This window comes from Rhinoderma darwinii, chromosome 2 (genome assembly GCF_050947455.1).
Source record: "Rhinoderma darwinii isolate aRhiDar2 chromosome 2, aRhiDar2.hap1, whole genome shotgun sequence".
Classification (NCBI taxonomy): Eukaryota; Metazoa; Chordata; class Amphibia; order Anura; family Rhinodermatidae; genus Rhinoderma; species Rhinoderma darwinii.
In genome coordinates this window covers 79,953,042-79,971,231 of record NC_134688.1, presented here as the reverse complement: position 1 = coordinate 79,971,231, position 18,190 = coordinate 79,953,042, and the positions used below count along the sequence as shown (strand labels likewise).

Sequence of the window (18,190 nt, the reverse complement as noted above, 5' to 3'; positions counted from 1 at the left end):
AAAGTAAAAAACAAAAGAGCTTTATCTATATTGCAGAAGATTTCTACGTTAAGTGCACATTGTTGTCTTTAGCAACTAATATTTATACTATTAATAAAGTTAGCAAAGTGTGCCACATGGGGTGTTGCCGGTATGCAATACACTTGTGAAAATTAGAACTTTCTATTTTACCATTAGGGAAGGTCTGGATTCCTGTGTGCTGGAAACTTTTAAAGATCTGTCTTGTTTCTTGGGTACAGCCCTTTCTGGAATGGTTCCCTACTCTTCCTGGTGATATATATGCCACTGAAATGCCTCTCAAGTAAATAGGAAGGAGACCCAGGCAAAGAGCAAACATCCTTATCCTGCTTATATTTCTACTTACAGCACAATGAGGAATGAAATTTGCTCCTTAGCATTTGTCCGGGCAGTATTTTCAGAATTTTTAGCCACCCTAATATTTGTATTTTTGGGATTGGGCTCTGCCCTCAATTGGCCATCAGCTCTCCCTGGTGTTCTACAGATCTCTATAGCTTTTGGCCTCGCCATTGGCACCTTAGTACAAACATTTGGACATGTGAGCGGGGCCCATATAAATCCAGCTGTGACTGTAGCATTCTTGTTGGGGTCTCACATCTCTGTTTTGCGTGCAGTTTTCTATATAGTTGCCCAGCTTGTTGGAGCAATTGCAGGAGCTGGTATCTTACAGGCAGTGGCTCCAGCCAACATCCGCGGAAATCTGGCCATTAATCAGGTATGTTTTTTCTAAAAATACGTCTTCATTATGTTTGTGGTTTTAACAAAATATACATTCACGACCGACTGTGATATCATAATTTTGTTCTTCATGGCGTCCTATAAGACTGTTTGGTAAATGAAAACAATGCTCAATAAAACGATTAAATTATAAATTATGCACAGCAACATCTATATATATATATATATATATATATATATATATATATATATATATATATACATATATATATATATATATATATATATATATATATATATATATATATATATATATATATATATATATGTATATATATATATATATATAAAGGCCCTGGTATGGGGGCTGAAACGTTTCACTGGAACTTCTAGAGTGCTGCAACGTCTTTGTTTATATACATATATTTTATATATAATATATATAACACACATATACATATATATATATATATATATATATATATATATATATATATATATACATTTGGCAGTGTAGAACAGCTGAGTTTGTCATTTAGCACAACTCATTGTAATATTACTTTGTAGTTTGTGGGTTATACATAGGACTGCCGGTATACCTAATATGATGTCTTATAGGGCATTAAATATGAATTGTGATTCTAAAATAATTTAGTTTTCAAGAATTGCTTGGAAAATGCAACTCAGTCACATCTGTGTAAGTGCATGTGTGTGTGTGTATGTAAAAAGGAGATATGTATTTATAGCTATCTATCTATCTATCTATCTATCTATCTATCTATCTATCTATCTATCTATCTATCTATCTATCTATCTATCTATCTATCTATCTATCTATCTATCTATCTATCTATCTATCTATCTATCTATCTATTTATCTATATATAAATATCTACATATATATATATATATATAGATATAGATAGATAGATAGATAGATAGATAGATAGATAGATAGATAGATAGATAGATAGATAGATAGATAGATAGATAGATAGATAGATAGATAGATAGATAGATAGATAGATATACATATCTGCTTTATATATATATATATATATATATATATATATACACACATACATTCCTGATGGACCAGTAGTGTATGTTTTAGTGCAATTGGACTAGAATACTGTTTAAAGGGCATCTCCAGACTTTTTACATTTTCTTGATAGAAACTTGCAGTGTATGACAGGTTCATACTTTGTAGTATACCTTCTCCCTCCATGTTCCTCAGGAGCAGATCTTGGGAAGCACAGAGAGAATCTTTTTCTCCTTGTTACCATATGCTTCATGAGTAGTGAAGAAGTGTATGAATAGGGGACGGCTACACACAGTCCAGTCATCTCCGCATGTAATGGACAGGCTCTGTCAGATGATATTGATAAGTAATTAATCAGAAATAATATGATGAGCGATTTACACCATTTCTGTTGCTCGCTGATTAATTTTGTGCATGAGGGGAAATGTCTAATTAGTGTTATCTGGATGATTCCCTGAAAGATAATTGCAGTGTATTATATGAAGAGGCAATTGATTATAATTATAGTTTATTCTTCTAGCAGCAGTACGGGACTGCCAGGATTAATCAAGTCTACTAGATATATGTTAACAATTTCCCCCTTGCAGGTAACTGTCGGAAGCCCAGGTCTGGCGCTTATTGTGGAAATGTTACTGACGTTCCAGCTGGTCCTCTGTATCTTTGCATCCACAGACAGCAGAAGAAATGACAACGTAGGGTCACCATCTCTGTCCATTGGACTTTCTGTGACACTGGGACATCTCTTGGGGGTAAGATATTGTGAATGCATAGAATAAATACTAATAGGTACAAATATTTTTTTTAAAGATATACTAACGCCATTTAATTTACTTGCTTAACTTAATTTTCCTAAATACCTGGAGGCCGTAGAAAGTCACGCAAATGCTGCAGGAACAACCCCTTATAAAAGCTCATTGGGGAAGTAAGGAACGCAAAGGCTGTATTTACACAGTGCAGTCATTAGGCTATATATATCTATACATTTTTAGGAAACTTAGTTCAGGCGTTGCGGGAAATAACTGTGCAGAATTTGGGCACATTCAAACGTGGCGGAATTGCTGTGGAATTCTGCTGCGGACAGTCCGCAGTGGAATTCTCCAGCGGACGTTTTTTACATTTGTTTCAATACATTTTTAGGCAAGTTAGTCCCGACGTTGCGGAAAACTCCGCTGCGGACCATAGGCTGCAGTGCGTAATTTTCCCTCCGCAGCATGCACTGTCTGTTGGGAGAAGCAGCGGAATTTCACTGCGTATTTCAGCCTTTGCAATGCAAAAACTGAAATCTGTGGCAAGTACGCTGTGTTTTCTGCAACATCTGAATTACCTGTCAAATATACAAATGTTGGTGCAGATTCGTTGCGTAATTGCCCCAAATCTGCACCAACATTTGCAGCGGAAAAACTCTGTCACGTGTGAACATGCCCTTTAGGCTGCCGTGCAGAATTTTCCCTCCGCAGCATGCTCATTATGTTGCAGAAAACAAGCGGAATTAGGGCATGGCCAGACGTGGCGTATTTCTGCAGACACTGTCCGCATCAATGCCGCACATAATCTGCGTTGCAGATTCCTTTGCGCCTTTGCCTAAAATGTGAAGTAAATTGCTGCGGATTAGTCGATGCGTATTCGGGTGAAGAGTTCAACCTGCTCTTTTTTAAAACATTCCATCTCAGTCTGGCTCTAGACCACGAAACACATAGGTCCAGCCAGAATGAAGAAATATCCTGTTCGTAAAACCAATCCGCAACGCAACACACATAACATCTGCGGATTTCATTGCGGAATTTTGAAACTCCATTGAAGTAAATGGAGAAATTCCGCAACAAGTCCGCAACAAGTCCGCAACAGCCAGTGTATGCTGCGGACACCAAATTCCGCACCGCAGCCTATGGTCCACAGCAGAGTTTTCCGCCACGTGTGCACGAACATAACTAAAAAGGTGTAGAAACCAATGGAGAAAATGTCCGCAGCGGAATTCCACAGAAATTCCTCCATGTCTGGCCGTGCCCTTTCACTGCAGATTTCTGCCTTTGTAATGCAAGGAGGAGTCTGTGTGCTCTGAAAGCTTGTGTATAGAACTTTTATGGTTAGCCAATAAAGGTATCGTACCTACTATACTTTTGTCTTTTTTGACACAAAAGTATTTAACATTGCACAATGCAAAAACTGAAATCTGTGGCAAGTCCGCTGTGATATCTGCAATGTCTGAATTACCTGTCAAATATGCAAATGTTGGTGCAGATTCGTTGCGTAATTGCCCCGAATCTGCACCAACATTTGTAGCGGAAAAATTCCGCCATGTCTGAACATGGCCTAAAAGGGGATGTCTCATCCCAGCAATCCCTTTTTTAAGATTGAAGTCCACCCAACAACCAGCTGGGGTGCTATACATTTTCTACACATGGACAGGCTGGATTCTCCAATATGAAAGCTGCTCTTTAGTGACTCTTTGCTCCGGCTAATAGAGGGGGCTAATATTGATTGGGTCATTTTAATAAAACAACCCCTTTAAATAAAATATTCATAAGAGCTTAATCAGACAAACGTGGGGAAACTCGGATGTAAAAAAATGCAGTTTTCACGTCCGCGTTGCGCCTGTGCAAGTCCCGTTTTCAGGGTTCCCCATAGACTTGTGTCTATGGAGGGATCCGTGAAAACAGAACAAAATAGGACATATTCTATTTTTCAACAGACCCTTCACACGGTCCGTTGAAACAATTTTCGTGTGAACAGCCCCATTGAAATACATGCGTCCGTGTGACGACCATTGTTTTAACAGCCGTTACACAAACGTATTCTACGTTTGTCTGAATAAGGCCTAATATTTATTGCTTTCAAAGGAACCTACTATACTACTACTACTACTACTACTACTACTACTACTACTACTACTACTACCAGTACTACTACTACTACTACTACTACTACCAGTACTACTACTACTACTACTACTTCTACTACTACTACTACTACTACTACTACTACTACTACTACTACTACTACTACTACTACTACTACCAGTACTACTACTACTACTACTACTACTACTACTACTACTACTACTACTACTACTACTACTACTACTACTACTACTACTACTACTACTGCTGCTGCTACTATTACTACTACTACTACTACTACTACTACTACTACTACTACTTCTACTACTACTACTACTACCAGTACTACTACTACTACTACTACTACTACTACTACTACTACTACTACTACTGCTGCTGCTACTATTACTACTACTACTACTACTACTACTACTACTACTACTACTTCTACTACTACTACTACTACTACCAGTACTACTACTACTACTACTACTACTACTACTACTACTACTACTACTACTACTACTACCAGTACTACTACTACTACTACTACTACTACTACTACTACTACTACTACCAATAATAATAATATTGCTGAACATTTATGGCATTTAGTATTAAAAAAATACCTCCTATACCTAATACTAATATATCAAATTAGCCTTTAATTCTGTATTTAAAGATATAAATGCAGTTTTCTCTGTAGATTATTTTTCTATGTTATTTGAAATTTGTATGAAATCATGAAGGACAACTACAGTAATACATTATACAGTACCATGTGAAAACATACACTGCATTGGTATACATACTTTGACCTGTATGATATATCAAAAAAATCTCCACTCTATGTGTTTAATATCACATGTAATGTAATGTACAGGTTAATAGTGTGGTATGTCAGGAATTTTATACTACTCGGCATGGTAAACATTTGGTAATCTTAAGAGGCTCTTCACTGTATTAAATCTCCTAGAGGAATTCAACACATTCATTCAAACATCAGATATATTCTAAATGAGGGCCCTGCAGATATTGCAGATCTAGATCAGATATATCATATACATAGCAGAAAGCAAGGCAAATTCACCAATTTATTTAGATTTATTCATTTATATTATATTCATATTATATTTATTCAACAACCGTCATTATTGTTTTCACCACAAAAAAAGAAAATTTCAGCAAAATGTGAAAGAGTTGTACAAGATGAGGAAAAAGGGTCTGCTTTTTATCCAGGAATAGTGCCACCCTTGTACAATGGCTGAGTCTGGTATTGCAGCTCATCCCCATTCACTTAAATAGTGGTACGATTTCACCAGATACAGCCCATGTACCATGTGGTAGTCCCTTTTTTCTCATTTTGTACAACCCTTTTAAATGGTTGTCTGTTATGGATGGCGCATTTTCAGATTCAGATTTTGGGTCATTTCATGGATCCTTAGGGCGGGTTCACACATGGCGGATTTTCACTTAAATTCCGCTGCGGACACTCCGCAGCGTTAATCCGCAGCGGAGCCGTTTCTCCATTGACTTTCACTTTAATTTCGCAGTGTTCGTTTACACGATGCGTACAATTCCGCTGCGGAGCATAGGCTGCGGAGCGGAATGTGGTGTCCGCAGCATGCTCTGTCTGTTGCGGAGCAGTGGCGGACTGGTTGCGGACTCATGGCGGAATTTCTCCATTGACTTCAATGGAGATTCAAAGTTCCGCAATGAAGTCCGCAGCTGTCATGCACATGTCATGTGTGCTGCGGATACGTCTTGCTTTTTTAACTTGACATTTCTTCATTCTGGCTGGACCTATGTATTTCTAGGTCTACAGCCAGACTGAGGAAGTCAATGGGGCTCCCGTAATGACGGGAGCGTTGCTAGGAGACGTCTGTAAATAGTCACTGTCCAGGGTGCTGAAAGAGTTAAGCGATCGGCAGTAACTGTTTCTGCACCCGGGACAGTGACTACCGATCCCAATATACATGTATCTGTAAAAAAACATATAAGTTCATACTTACCGAGAACTCCCTGCGTCTGTCTCCAGTCCGGCCTCCCAGGATGACGTTTCAGTGTAAGTGACGGCTGCAGCCAATCACAGGCAAAGCACAGGCTGCAGCGGTCACATGGACTGGCGCGTCATCCAGGGAGGTCGGGCTGGATGCCGAAAGAGGGACGCGTCACCAAGACAACGGCCGGTAAGTATGAAAATCGTTTCCTTTCACTAGGGAAAGTGCTGTCCCTTCTCTCTATCCTGCACTGATAGGGAGAAGGGAAGCACTTTTCCCGCAGTCTGCAGCAGCTAGTCCGCATCAATGTACTGCACATTTTGTGCAGATCCGCTGCAGAATCTGCAACGCAGATTCTGTGCGGCATCGATGCGGACAGTTGCGGAGGAATTCCGCCATGTGTGGTCATGCCCTTAAAGAGGCTCTGTCACCAGATTTTGCAGCCCCTATCTGCTATTGCAGCAGATAGGCGCTGCAATGTAGATTACAGTAACGTTTTTATTTAAAAAAAAAGAGCATTTTTGGCCAAGTTATGACCATTTTTGTATTTATGCAAATGAGGCTTGCAAAAGTCCAAGTGGGCGTGTTTAAAGTAAAAGTCCAAGTGGGCGTGTATTATGTGCGTACATCGGGGCGTTTTTACTACTTTTACTAGCTGGGCGTTCTGATGAGAAGTATCATCCACTTCTCTTCAGAACGCCCAGCTTCTGGCAGTGCAGACACAGACACGCTGTGATGTCACTCACTTCCTGCCCCAGGTCCTGCATCGTGTCGGTCACATCGGCACCAGAGGCTACAGTTGATTCTGCAGCAGCATCAGCGTTTGCAGGTAAGTAGCTACATCGACTTACCTGCAAACGCCGATGCTGCTGCAGAATCAACTGTAGCCTCTGGTGCCGATGTGTCCTCGCTCGTCTGACACGATGCAGGACCTGTGAGTGACGTCACAGCGTGATCTCTCGAGAACACGGCTGTGTCTGCACTGCCAGAAGCTGGGCGTTCTGAAGAGAAGTGGATGATACTTCTCGTCAGAACGCCCAGCTAGTAAAAGTAGTAAAAACGCCCCGATGTACGCACATAATACACGCCCATTTGGACTTTTACTTTAAACACGCCCACTTGGACAATTGCAAGCATCATTTGCATAAATACACAAATGGTCATAACTTGGCCAAAAATGCTCGTTTTTTAAAAATAAAAACGTTACTGTAATCTACATTGCAGTGCCTATCTGCTGCAATAGCAGATAGGGGTTGCAAAATCTGGTGACAGAGCCTCTTTAAGTGATTAACTGTTATTATTGGGGTAAATTTATAGCAAACTAAGCATTAAATGGAAACCTTTGAAATTCTATGCCCACCATGCAGTTTTTTTAATCTGAATAATATAGGTCCTGAATAAGATACCCCTTTATTTTAGTAGGGCATTTTACAAGACATTTATTCACTATACATATCATAAAATATCTAATCTATATCCATCTAATCTATATCTACACACTAAACTTCAGCATGGCTTTATCCAGCATTGTGACAGAAACTATTGGCTATGCTATGTTTTACATATACTTTGTAATATAAAAAAAATAAATATATATATATATATATATAAATATATCAGATATACAAACTGCAACTAAGTAAGCATATTTAAATATTTCTATTAACAGATTTACTTCACTGGATGCTCTATGAACCCAGCTCGATCCCTCGGCCCTGCGGCCATTACCGGAATCTTTACTGATCAATGGGTGAGACATAGGATTACCAGCCATATTGTTAAACTAAATATTTCTAATTATGTAAGAACATTTGTGCCCCCTTTAGGGCCCTTTCACATCAGTGTTCCTTTCCGCTGAGGAGTTCCATCGGGTTAATGCCTTAATGGAAAGGCAAACTGAAACCATAGCTTCCGTTTCCATAGTTTTTGATGGTACCAATAGAGCAGTTGACTGCGCTATTGATTCTGTCAAAACGACGGAACCCCGTTACAATGGTGACAAACGGAAACCATTAGCTAGGTTTCCGTCACCATTGAGTTCAATAATGAGGGAATCGTAAGCTAAGGTTTCAGTTTGCTTTTCCGTTGAGGGGTTGACCCGACGAAAACCTCCGACGGAACCCCTGAGCGGAAAGGAACGCTGATGTGAACACAGCCTTGTATTTGATCAATAAGTATATTGAGCTTGTGAACCTGACAGCAGAGATTTAATTGGCTATCTCCTAAATGTATTCATGAAGCATGACATCATTCTAATTATAGTATACACAGAAGATAAACATGATATAAATGTGATTACAAATGAACACGTATTGCAACACATCAAGAGTAACTACAGCAACATAAGCGTCATATCTAACTCAATGTTATACTTATGTATATCATTTAAATAGTGCCGCTAAATGCAGGTTTAAAGGCTGATTGCATATTGACTTAAATATATATGCGCCCTTAATAAAGTAATAATTTTCTTTATTACTTCTCTTATAATTTTAATCAACACCATTGTTAACGTGATTCAGACCTACAGCAAAGGTTCATAAACTGGGTAATAAATTGTTATTATGCCATAAGAGGCTGGCGTTAATCTAGATGAGCTCTTTACGGTGGTTTTGTAAGGTATTTGCCATTCTAGCAGAGTTACTTTTTACTTCCCTTGGGTATGATGCTTTATTTTTTTGTATAGCTATATGTGTATTTCACCTAAGGGGTTACATAGTTTATATTAAATATGGACAAAATGTGGGGCCTAACAACACCTCTTTATTAATATACTTTGCATTTAAACTTATTCCCTGGAAGCTAATCTTAGGGACTATAGCTGCAGGTGCTGTGAAATTATAAGACCACGTTCAGACGTGGAAGAATTTTTCCGCTGCAAATGTTGGTGCAGATTCGGGGCAATTACGCAACGAATCTGCAGCAACATTTGCATATTTGACAGGTAATTCAGACGTTGCAGATATTTCAGTTCTTGCATTGCAAAGGCTGAAATCCGCAGTGAAATTCCGCTGCTTCTCCGCAACATAATGTGCATGCTCAGGGGGAAAATTCTGCACCGCAGCCTAAATTCCGCACAGTTATTTTCCACAATGTCTGAACTAATTTTCCTAAAAAACGGCTGCTGCAGAATTCCACTGCGGACTGTCCACAGCAGCATTCAACAGAAATTCCGCCATGTCTGAACGTGGCCTTAGGCTATGTTCACACATTGTTGCAGATTTTGATGAAGATTTTTTTAGCTAGAGTCGGAAGTGGTTTCAAAAGGAATGGAAAATATAAAGGAGGAATTTATACTTCTCCTTTCTCCTGAATCCACTTCTGGCTTTGGCTCTGCATCAAATCTGCATCAAAATCTGCAACAAAATCTGCAACAAATCGTAATATGTGAACATACCCCAATTCCCAGCATGTCCATTTTACACTTTACATATAGAAAAAATATAAAGATTAAACAGAGTAACTTTGTATATGCAATGCATTACTTTACTTGTACTGACTGATCCATAATATTATAGTACAGAGCTGCATTTAGCATTTTATTGGCTGCTGGGCTGAAATCTCCCAGCATACTTTTCTGGATCAATGTCTGCACAGAGCTTTCCCTGGTGATTTGCATTCTTGGTATAGACTTTTCATCAGGCCCTGTACAGATGTATGATGTGCGAAAATTTATAATGAAATGCATTTATTTATAAATAAAATTATTTCTGTAATGTTCTTTTATCGACATATAAGCTGTAGAAAGACATTGTGAGCCGTATCCGTCCGTGATCCCCAAAGGTGTCTATAGCCTTAGGGCATATTCAGACGTGACGGAACTTCTGTTGAATTCCGCTGCGGACAGTCCGCAGTGGAATTCTGCAGAAGCCGTTTTTTACATTTGTTTCTATACATTTTTAGGAAACTTAGTTCAGACGTTGCAGAAAATAACTGTGCGGAAATTAGGCTGCGGTGTAGATTTTTCCCTCTGCAGCATGCTCATTATGTTGCGGAGAAGTGGACTTTCACTGCGGATCTCAGCATTTGCATTGGAAAGGCTGAAATCTGCAGCAAGTCCGCTGTGATATCTGCAACGTCTGAATTACCGGTCAAATATGAAAAGCAAAATTTTCAGCGGAAAAATTCTGCCACGTCTGAACATGGCCTTAAGAGGGAAACTGTCAGTAGGTTTGGAGCCACTGAACCACCGGAATGCCATTGTGTAGCTGGAGTTTAGTGTTCCAAACCTGCATATTTCAAAAATGAACGTTTAGGGAATAGTTAGTAAAGTAAATTACGACTTACCGAAAGGAGTCCGGGTTGGAGTCGAAGGCATCGGGTGCATGTACATGAGCAGTGTTCTCTCCTTGGCTCATGTGTGCAATGCACATGTGTCGGCTGCTGCTCCCAGTTTCAGTAAGTTGTAATTTATTTGTACCAACTATTCCCGAAACGTCAGATGTGGACACGTATGGAAAACGAAACCCCAGTTGCATTAATGCATGCTGGTGGTTTAGCGGCTCCAAACCTACTGACAAGTTCTGTTTAAGCTGTTTTGAGTGTGTTTATAGACAAGTTTTTATTTTCCAATAACAACCTTCAAAATTGTGAATGCAGCTCTGGAGTATTATTCAGGCTGTTACTCTGTATCAGTGCAAGATAAATAATATAATGTATTTACAAAGTTACTAAACTCTATACATAGATTATATCCATATACAAACGGTAAAATTGTGCTTAAAGGAGGACATGTGATTTAAAGGGGTTATCCCAGAATCGGCCATGTTTACTGAAAGCCCAGTACCCACCGATTTCCTGAATACATACTGTTACATTCCCTAACACACTTGCGTTAACTTTTTATTCATGGTTTTTGGCCTCCAGTTCCTCTGTTAAGTATGCTGGAATCACTCTTTACACTGGGTGGTCCTTGAGACACACATGACCACCATTTTAGAGTTAGGCACTACAATTCCCACAATCCTCTTGGCTCCATGTACTCTCCTGTGTGTCCTTGGTACATGCACACAGCACAGAGAAAAGGAGTAATGCTATAGTAAAATAGCAGTGTTGTACTGCGCATGCACAACCGGCGAAAGAACTACAGAGGACGTAACTAAGGGCAACCAGGTAGTAACAAACAGATTACATGCGGTATTTTGGAGGGGCAATTACTTTAGAACACGCTTTTTGATAAATGGTAAAAATTGCAAATATTTATTATTTTACAATAAGTGTACAATGAGACTAGATTACAACTATGGGAATACCCCTTTAAGGGCACATTCAGACGTGGCGGAATTGCTGTTGAATTCCGCTGTGGACAGTCCGCAGTGGAATTCTGCAGCAGCCGTTGTTTTCATTTCTTTCTATACATTTTTAGGAAAGTTAGTTCAGACGTTGCAGAAAATAACTTGCGGAAATTAGGCTGCGGTGCAGATTTTTCCCTCCGCAGCATGCTCAATCCATTGCGGAGAAGAAGCGGAATTTCACTGCAGATTTCAGCCTTTGCAATGCAAAAACTGAAATCTGTGGCAAGTCCGCTGTGATACCTGCAATGTCTGAATTACCTGTCAAATGTGCAAATGCTGGTGCAGATTCATTGCGTAATTGCCCCAAATCTGCACCAACATTTGCAGGAGAAAAACTCTGCCACGTCTGAACAGGACCTAATTATCTGTAAACTAGAGAAACTCCACAATTCAAAGTAAATGATATAAAGACTGGTGAAACACATAAAGCGCACAAGAAGGGAATACACAAAATAAACCAGTAAATCACAGTCTAGTCAAGATAGAAAACCCGACTGGTCATTAATGACATGCACTGTGAGATTCAATAAATGATTTCCATTATTTCATCAGGTCTTCTGGATTGGACCTATGCTTGGAGGAATTTTGGCTTCACTCATCTACAACTTTGTCCTGTTCCCATACAACAAGAGCCTGTCTGATAGGATCGCTGTTCTGAAAGGTACATACGAACCTGAGGAGGAAACATGGGAAAACAAACAGGATCACAAGAGGCAATCGGTGGAATTGTACTCTGCCCACCCTCTGCCCAAGGGCACAGAGAAATTCTAAGCCTATCGAACTTTATATCCATCCATTATTCGTGTCATTTTACCAAGCTTAATCCAGGGTTTACGACAACCGCAGTTGAAGAGAACATAGTTCTGTACTGTGGATTCTCTTTACATGTTATTCTTTGTAAATATACTTTTGTTTTGTAGTGCTTTACAACAATATTTGATCTAATACCATTATCTTCTCCATTAATCTTTGAGGCTCAGGAGCTTGTAAACCACAAATGTCTGTCAAATCCGATTTTATGTTGAGCCTTTTCCATAGAGTCAGTGGCATCTACTCATCCTGGGTGTAGAGTCATCAATCAAGCAAATAATTCAGTCTGACAGAATAATATATCGACCTAGAGCAGTGGATTGTCTATAACTAATTTAACGTATGCAGCCTCTCAGGGTGACGATAGTAACTCATCTCTGAATAAACAACGTCACTTTATCAACTTCTGAAAGCAGTTAAATGTCAGTAGATTTTATTTTTGTATTTACTGTAATATTAGGTTTAGTAGTAGTAATAAAGTAGAAGGTCATAGCTCATGACCCACTTAAGAGATATAATAAAATAATATAATATATAAAATCATATATGTACCATAGAAAAAGAAAGAAAGAAAATTTTGTATTTAAAGGGGTTTTCCACCTTCTGACATCTAAAGACCTATCCACCGGATAGGTAATCAGTAGATGATCTGTGGGGGTCCGACACCCGGACTCCGCAAAGATCAGCTGGTCTGGTGCCTCTGTGCACCGGGCGTACATGCCGGAAGCAGTTGGCTCCAGTCACGAAATAGCGGCTGCAGTGAATAGGAGCAGACATGCAGTTGTGCAGCATGGCCACTATGCTATGTACGGAGCCAACCGGCTCTGTACATAGCATTATGTGCCACAACATCCGGTACCCGCAGGCCAAAGAGCGGCTGATCGGTGCAGGGTCCAGGTGTCTGACCCGCACTGATGATATACTGATGACCTAGTTGTCAGAAGGTGGAAAACCCCTTTAAGTAGCGCACTTCCTTATAAAATACATTAAAAAAAATCACCAGTAAATATTAGATCTTGTGTTGTCAAGATAAAAATTCTATATAGCTCTTAGTTATATCTGTTTCTTTTCTCATACTCCTGAATGACAGATCTACATAGTTATCCAGTGGTCAGTCCCTTACATATGACTGCATAACAACGCATGTTTTCAATTCAGGACTTTGGGAAATTTTTAGTGGAACCACCGTGGAAGAAGCCATAATTCAGCACTCCCAAAAATAGAAATAACAAAAAAATAAACGATCAGAGTCTTTAAAGGGATTGTCTTATCAACATAAAAGAAAGCCTGAAACCCCCGGTAATTGGCTGTTTTTGCTGGACAAAGCTCCAGTTGGCCATATGTTTGCAAAAGAAATGTAGTATTACGTGCCGGCCATTCAAGTGAATGTCTGACCTGGAATACATGGACAGGCCGGGTCCACCAGAGCAGTCTCTCTAGTCTGGCTAATAGAGGGGGGGCTTGTGTGAAGAACACACCTCTATGAAGTCCATATGCCCTGATAGGGTATATGGAAATGCATAGGCTTGATGAGACAAACCCTTTAACAACCTTTTAGAAATACACAACTGCAGGTCTTTTGTGCTTTCTGATTGGGGGTGGGGGGCTTTTTAATCTCTCATCAGTATCCTAAATATGTTGAATATTCTTGATGGGCTCGTATATGTTTTACATATGAAGCCACATGTAATGTAGTATATAATGAATGTGATATGTCGTGTTATGTAGGTAAATAAACACCATCTCTATATTATGTATACTATATCACAAAGTTGGAGCACATTCAGTTCTCAGTTATATAAGCCCTTTAAATTTAGCTTCAAACTACCATTGAGCTCTGCCGTCTCTGTAATACAACACATTTAGGATGTTCATAATAGTATTGCTGTAAAACTCTCCGCTGCTTATTCATTATGTGCAATGGAAACTGTATCTTTATGGCATTTTGGCTCCGATTGTGAAGGATATGCTATTACTTTAACATTTTGTACAGCTCTGTTTTCTGTATTTTATTGGTCAATCTTATGCTACACTTTATGTACTGACCTCAGCCTCCTTTATAGAACATTGGGCAGGTCTTATGCTTGACTGTATATTTTGTAGCAGGCCTTAAAGGCTTGTATATATGCTGCTATACTGTGCGTCTAACATGCAGTGCATCCCTATCCTGCATAAAAATGCATTATGGATCTCAACAATTGACCATTGTTGATTATTGGATAGATCATACACTATGTATAAGCCACAAGTTAAAGCTCTGTGCAGGGAGCCCCTATAGTGCCATACACAGTCCCTTTGGGAGGCGTAGGCACTCTGTATCCTGCTGTATGGTGTCTCCATACAGGTCTGTAATTCCGAACATAAAATGCTTCAAGGGAAGAATACCTTCTTAATACGGCATCCAATGGAACATGACAAGATATTTTTCTCTCTGAGAGAAACAGTGTGGTACAGTATGGACCTATAGATTTCTATGGGTGCCATATTATGGCTCCACACAACTTGAAACTTCGTGTGAAGTCCTAAAACGGTTGTGTGTATGGGGATTACTATTATAGTCTGCATCAAGGAAATGGGCATTAATACTTTTTGTGTACATCTGTATATCTATTCTTACTTGTATGACTTTCTTAATGTATTAGATACTCTTCATATTTTTATAGTTAATGGAATTTTCAATGTACTCTTCTAATATGTGTACAATTTAATTAAATGTTATGTTTGTTATAAAGTAATGTTTTTTTGTGTTATTTCCAACTACTCTATGAGTGTCTTTACAAAATGTGACTGAGAAATGATGAGTTAAAGGGTTTTTCAAGAACTTTAATATTGATCTTTAGGATAGGCCATCAATATTTGATCGTGGGGGACCAACCACAGGTGCCTCCTGCGAGCAACTGAATAAAGGAGCCACGATGCGAAAGCAACCCCTGATTTCACTTTATAGCAGCAGCTCAGTTGCTGGCCTGGGAAACCAATGAAGGGGCCATAGATATGGCTCCTCCATTGAGCTGATCAGTGGGAAAACTGATCACCACTGGGAAATGGACCTGCATTGATCAAATATTGATAACCTATTCTACAGTCCATCAATATCAAAGTCCTGGAAAACCCCCTTAAGATAAACCTGGGCATCTGCTAACATTTATGACACTTCAGAAGACACAAAACGCAGTACCAATGCCACAGTTCTGGTGTCCTAGGAATCGGTGAAGGTCCAGCTCAAGGACGCGCACCCATGATATCACTGTGATAGAGAGAGAAGATATTGAAAGATGTAATTTCCCTTTTGGCTGAGTTCACACGTAGCGTAAATACTGAAAAATTTCCGCAACAGAATTTGCTGCGTAAATACTGAGCGGAAAAAATGCTCAGAAATTTACCTGCAGTGCAGAGTTTTGTTCCGCAGCATGTCAATTGTATTTGCGCAAAAGCTGCTTATTTGTTGCGGGTATTCCCCATTGAATTCAATGGGAAGATAAATTCTGCAACAAATAATAGTTGTTGCGTTTTGTGCGGCGGGTTCGCATCCATCCCGCCACAAAAAACACAACTCTGTAAAAAAAAAAAAAAGTCTGAAACGTATCCAGAAGTCTGTGTTCCTCCCACCAGCGTGGCCTCTTGGGTGTGACCGCTGCAGCCAATGACGATTCATCCCATGTGACTGCCGCTGCAGCCAATCACAGGCTGCAGTGATCTGCTGGGATGAAACGTCCGGGTGAAAAAACTGCACCACAGTTTGGTGCGCTTTTTCTCCCGGAATTCCCTGCTGTGCACAGGGCGGAAACGCTGAGTGCTTTACCGCTGCGTATCTGCCCTGTGTGAACTCAGCCTTTAAAAAAGTTTTAATCATAACTGAATCTACTTTAACATCAGTGTTCCTGTCCATCATACGTTTTTCTGAGCTTCTATGTATGGTTTATTCTGATTTTAGTCCTTTACCTGACCTCCAGTCAAGTCATCACTTGTGCCTGGAAATGGGAATTGTTAACAATATTCATTATGGTAATAAAACAATCAACACCAACCAAATAAAAGGCGTTCTTCCATTCAGAACAAGTACAGGGTCTTTTTACATTTTTCATTGGTTTTTGTATTATTTTATAATTAGAAATATTTATGAGTGATATTTATAGCAATGGGGTAATTTTCTATATCATTCCAATTATTTCCAATAGCTTTTTATGTATGTACCTTTAATGAAGAGTAGAGCAGGTAGGAGCAGCAGCCAGCTGCCCGTTATACTGCCTAGCATTACTCACCTCGAGGCCAATAGCACTAATCTGATGGCAGAAAAGGGGCAGGTATACCTGGCAGTACTTTCTCTATCTCTTACTACGATATTAATCAGATTTCTGTAAGCCTTTTGTTGTTAGAAAGTATTTTTTTTTTCTAATGCAACCACATTGCATGTTTCCATAGGATTGACAACTGACAGCATAATTTGCTCTTGAGGGATTATTTGATTGAAGTTATGAGCACTAAATGGATACAATGGGGCCAATATAATAGTCACAGGGAAACTATATAGAAATATGTAAAACTGATTTTAGTAATGTCTGCATAGGCTTTGCTTCAGGTCTGACCTCTCACGTTCACTGCATGTTACAAGGTAAAATTCTGTCTATAGACCGATATTGATTGTGTCCCTTACCCTTGACTAATAAGATATGCCAGCCACAGCCTTGCCATAACGTTATCAAAAGCACCCGCTTGTGCCGGTTGTAATATATGAACCATTGACTAATCTGCCCAGTGGGTTCTCTGATAATCTGTTACAGTCTGTATTAGAGAGTCGAAAAAGAGAGTCAATCTGGTGATACCACTGAAGACAAAAAATTCATAATCTTCATACTACATGAACGGTATCTTCATGGCGCAGTCTACATAATACATTTAGTACAACGTACAGGACACTACACACATTTCTCTTGTTTAAGCTACCTTATGTTGTGTATGTATATATCATATAATTCACAGCGCTCCCAATGCATTATATAATATAATAAGATATTAAGCATTTTTTCTCTTATATCTTGTTATATCTTTATTTTTTATGAATCTGATATTAAAGGCTATGTGAACCTTTGAATACTTTTTTACTAAAACAAAGTGTTATAGTATTTAGTGCAACTTTGTCATTTGTTCTTATTAAAAAATAGTTTTAGTATTTGAGATACAGCTTCTATGTATCCTGGATACAAAGGAGCTGTATCTTGCGGCCACAGCCGAATCTGTCAGGTCAGTGGGACAGACGGCTTTGATCACAACTAAGTTCATAACTTAGATGTGATCGATAAAAGGTGTATCCGGAGTTTCAGAGACACACAGGAACCGCTGTCACCGAAGCTGTAAGTCCCGCTGACCTGACGGATTCAGGGTCCGTGCAGGTTACAGCTTTTATGTATCCAGGATACATAGAAGCTGTATCTTAAAAAGTAAAACTATTTTTTTTATAAAAAACAATTACAAAGTTGCACTAAACACTAAAATACACTGTTTTAGTAACAA

The 18,190-nt window shown here is 39.2% G+C and overlaps 1 protein-coding gene across 1 annotated transcript; it reads left to right on the top strand.

Moving 5' to 3' along the window:
- Window positions 1-291: 291 nt before the first annotated feature.
- LOC142742254 (aquaporin-5-like) lies at window positions 292-15,410 on the top strand. The gene is made up of 4 exons (XM_075851813.1): window positions 292-733; window positions 2,326-2,487; window positions 8,245-8,325; window positions 12,422-15,410. Exons 1-4 carry the CDS (start codon window positions 371-373, stop codon window positions 12,638-12,640), a joined length of 825 nt encoding a protein of 274 aa, XP_075707928.1. The 5' UTR covers window positions 292-370; the 3' UTR covers window positions 12,641-15,410.
- Window positions 15,411-18,190: the final 2,780 nt, after the last annotated feature.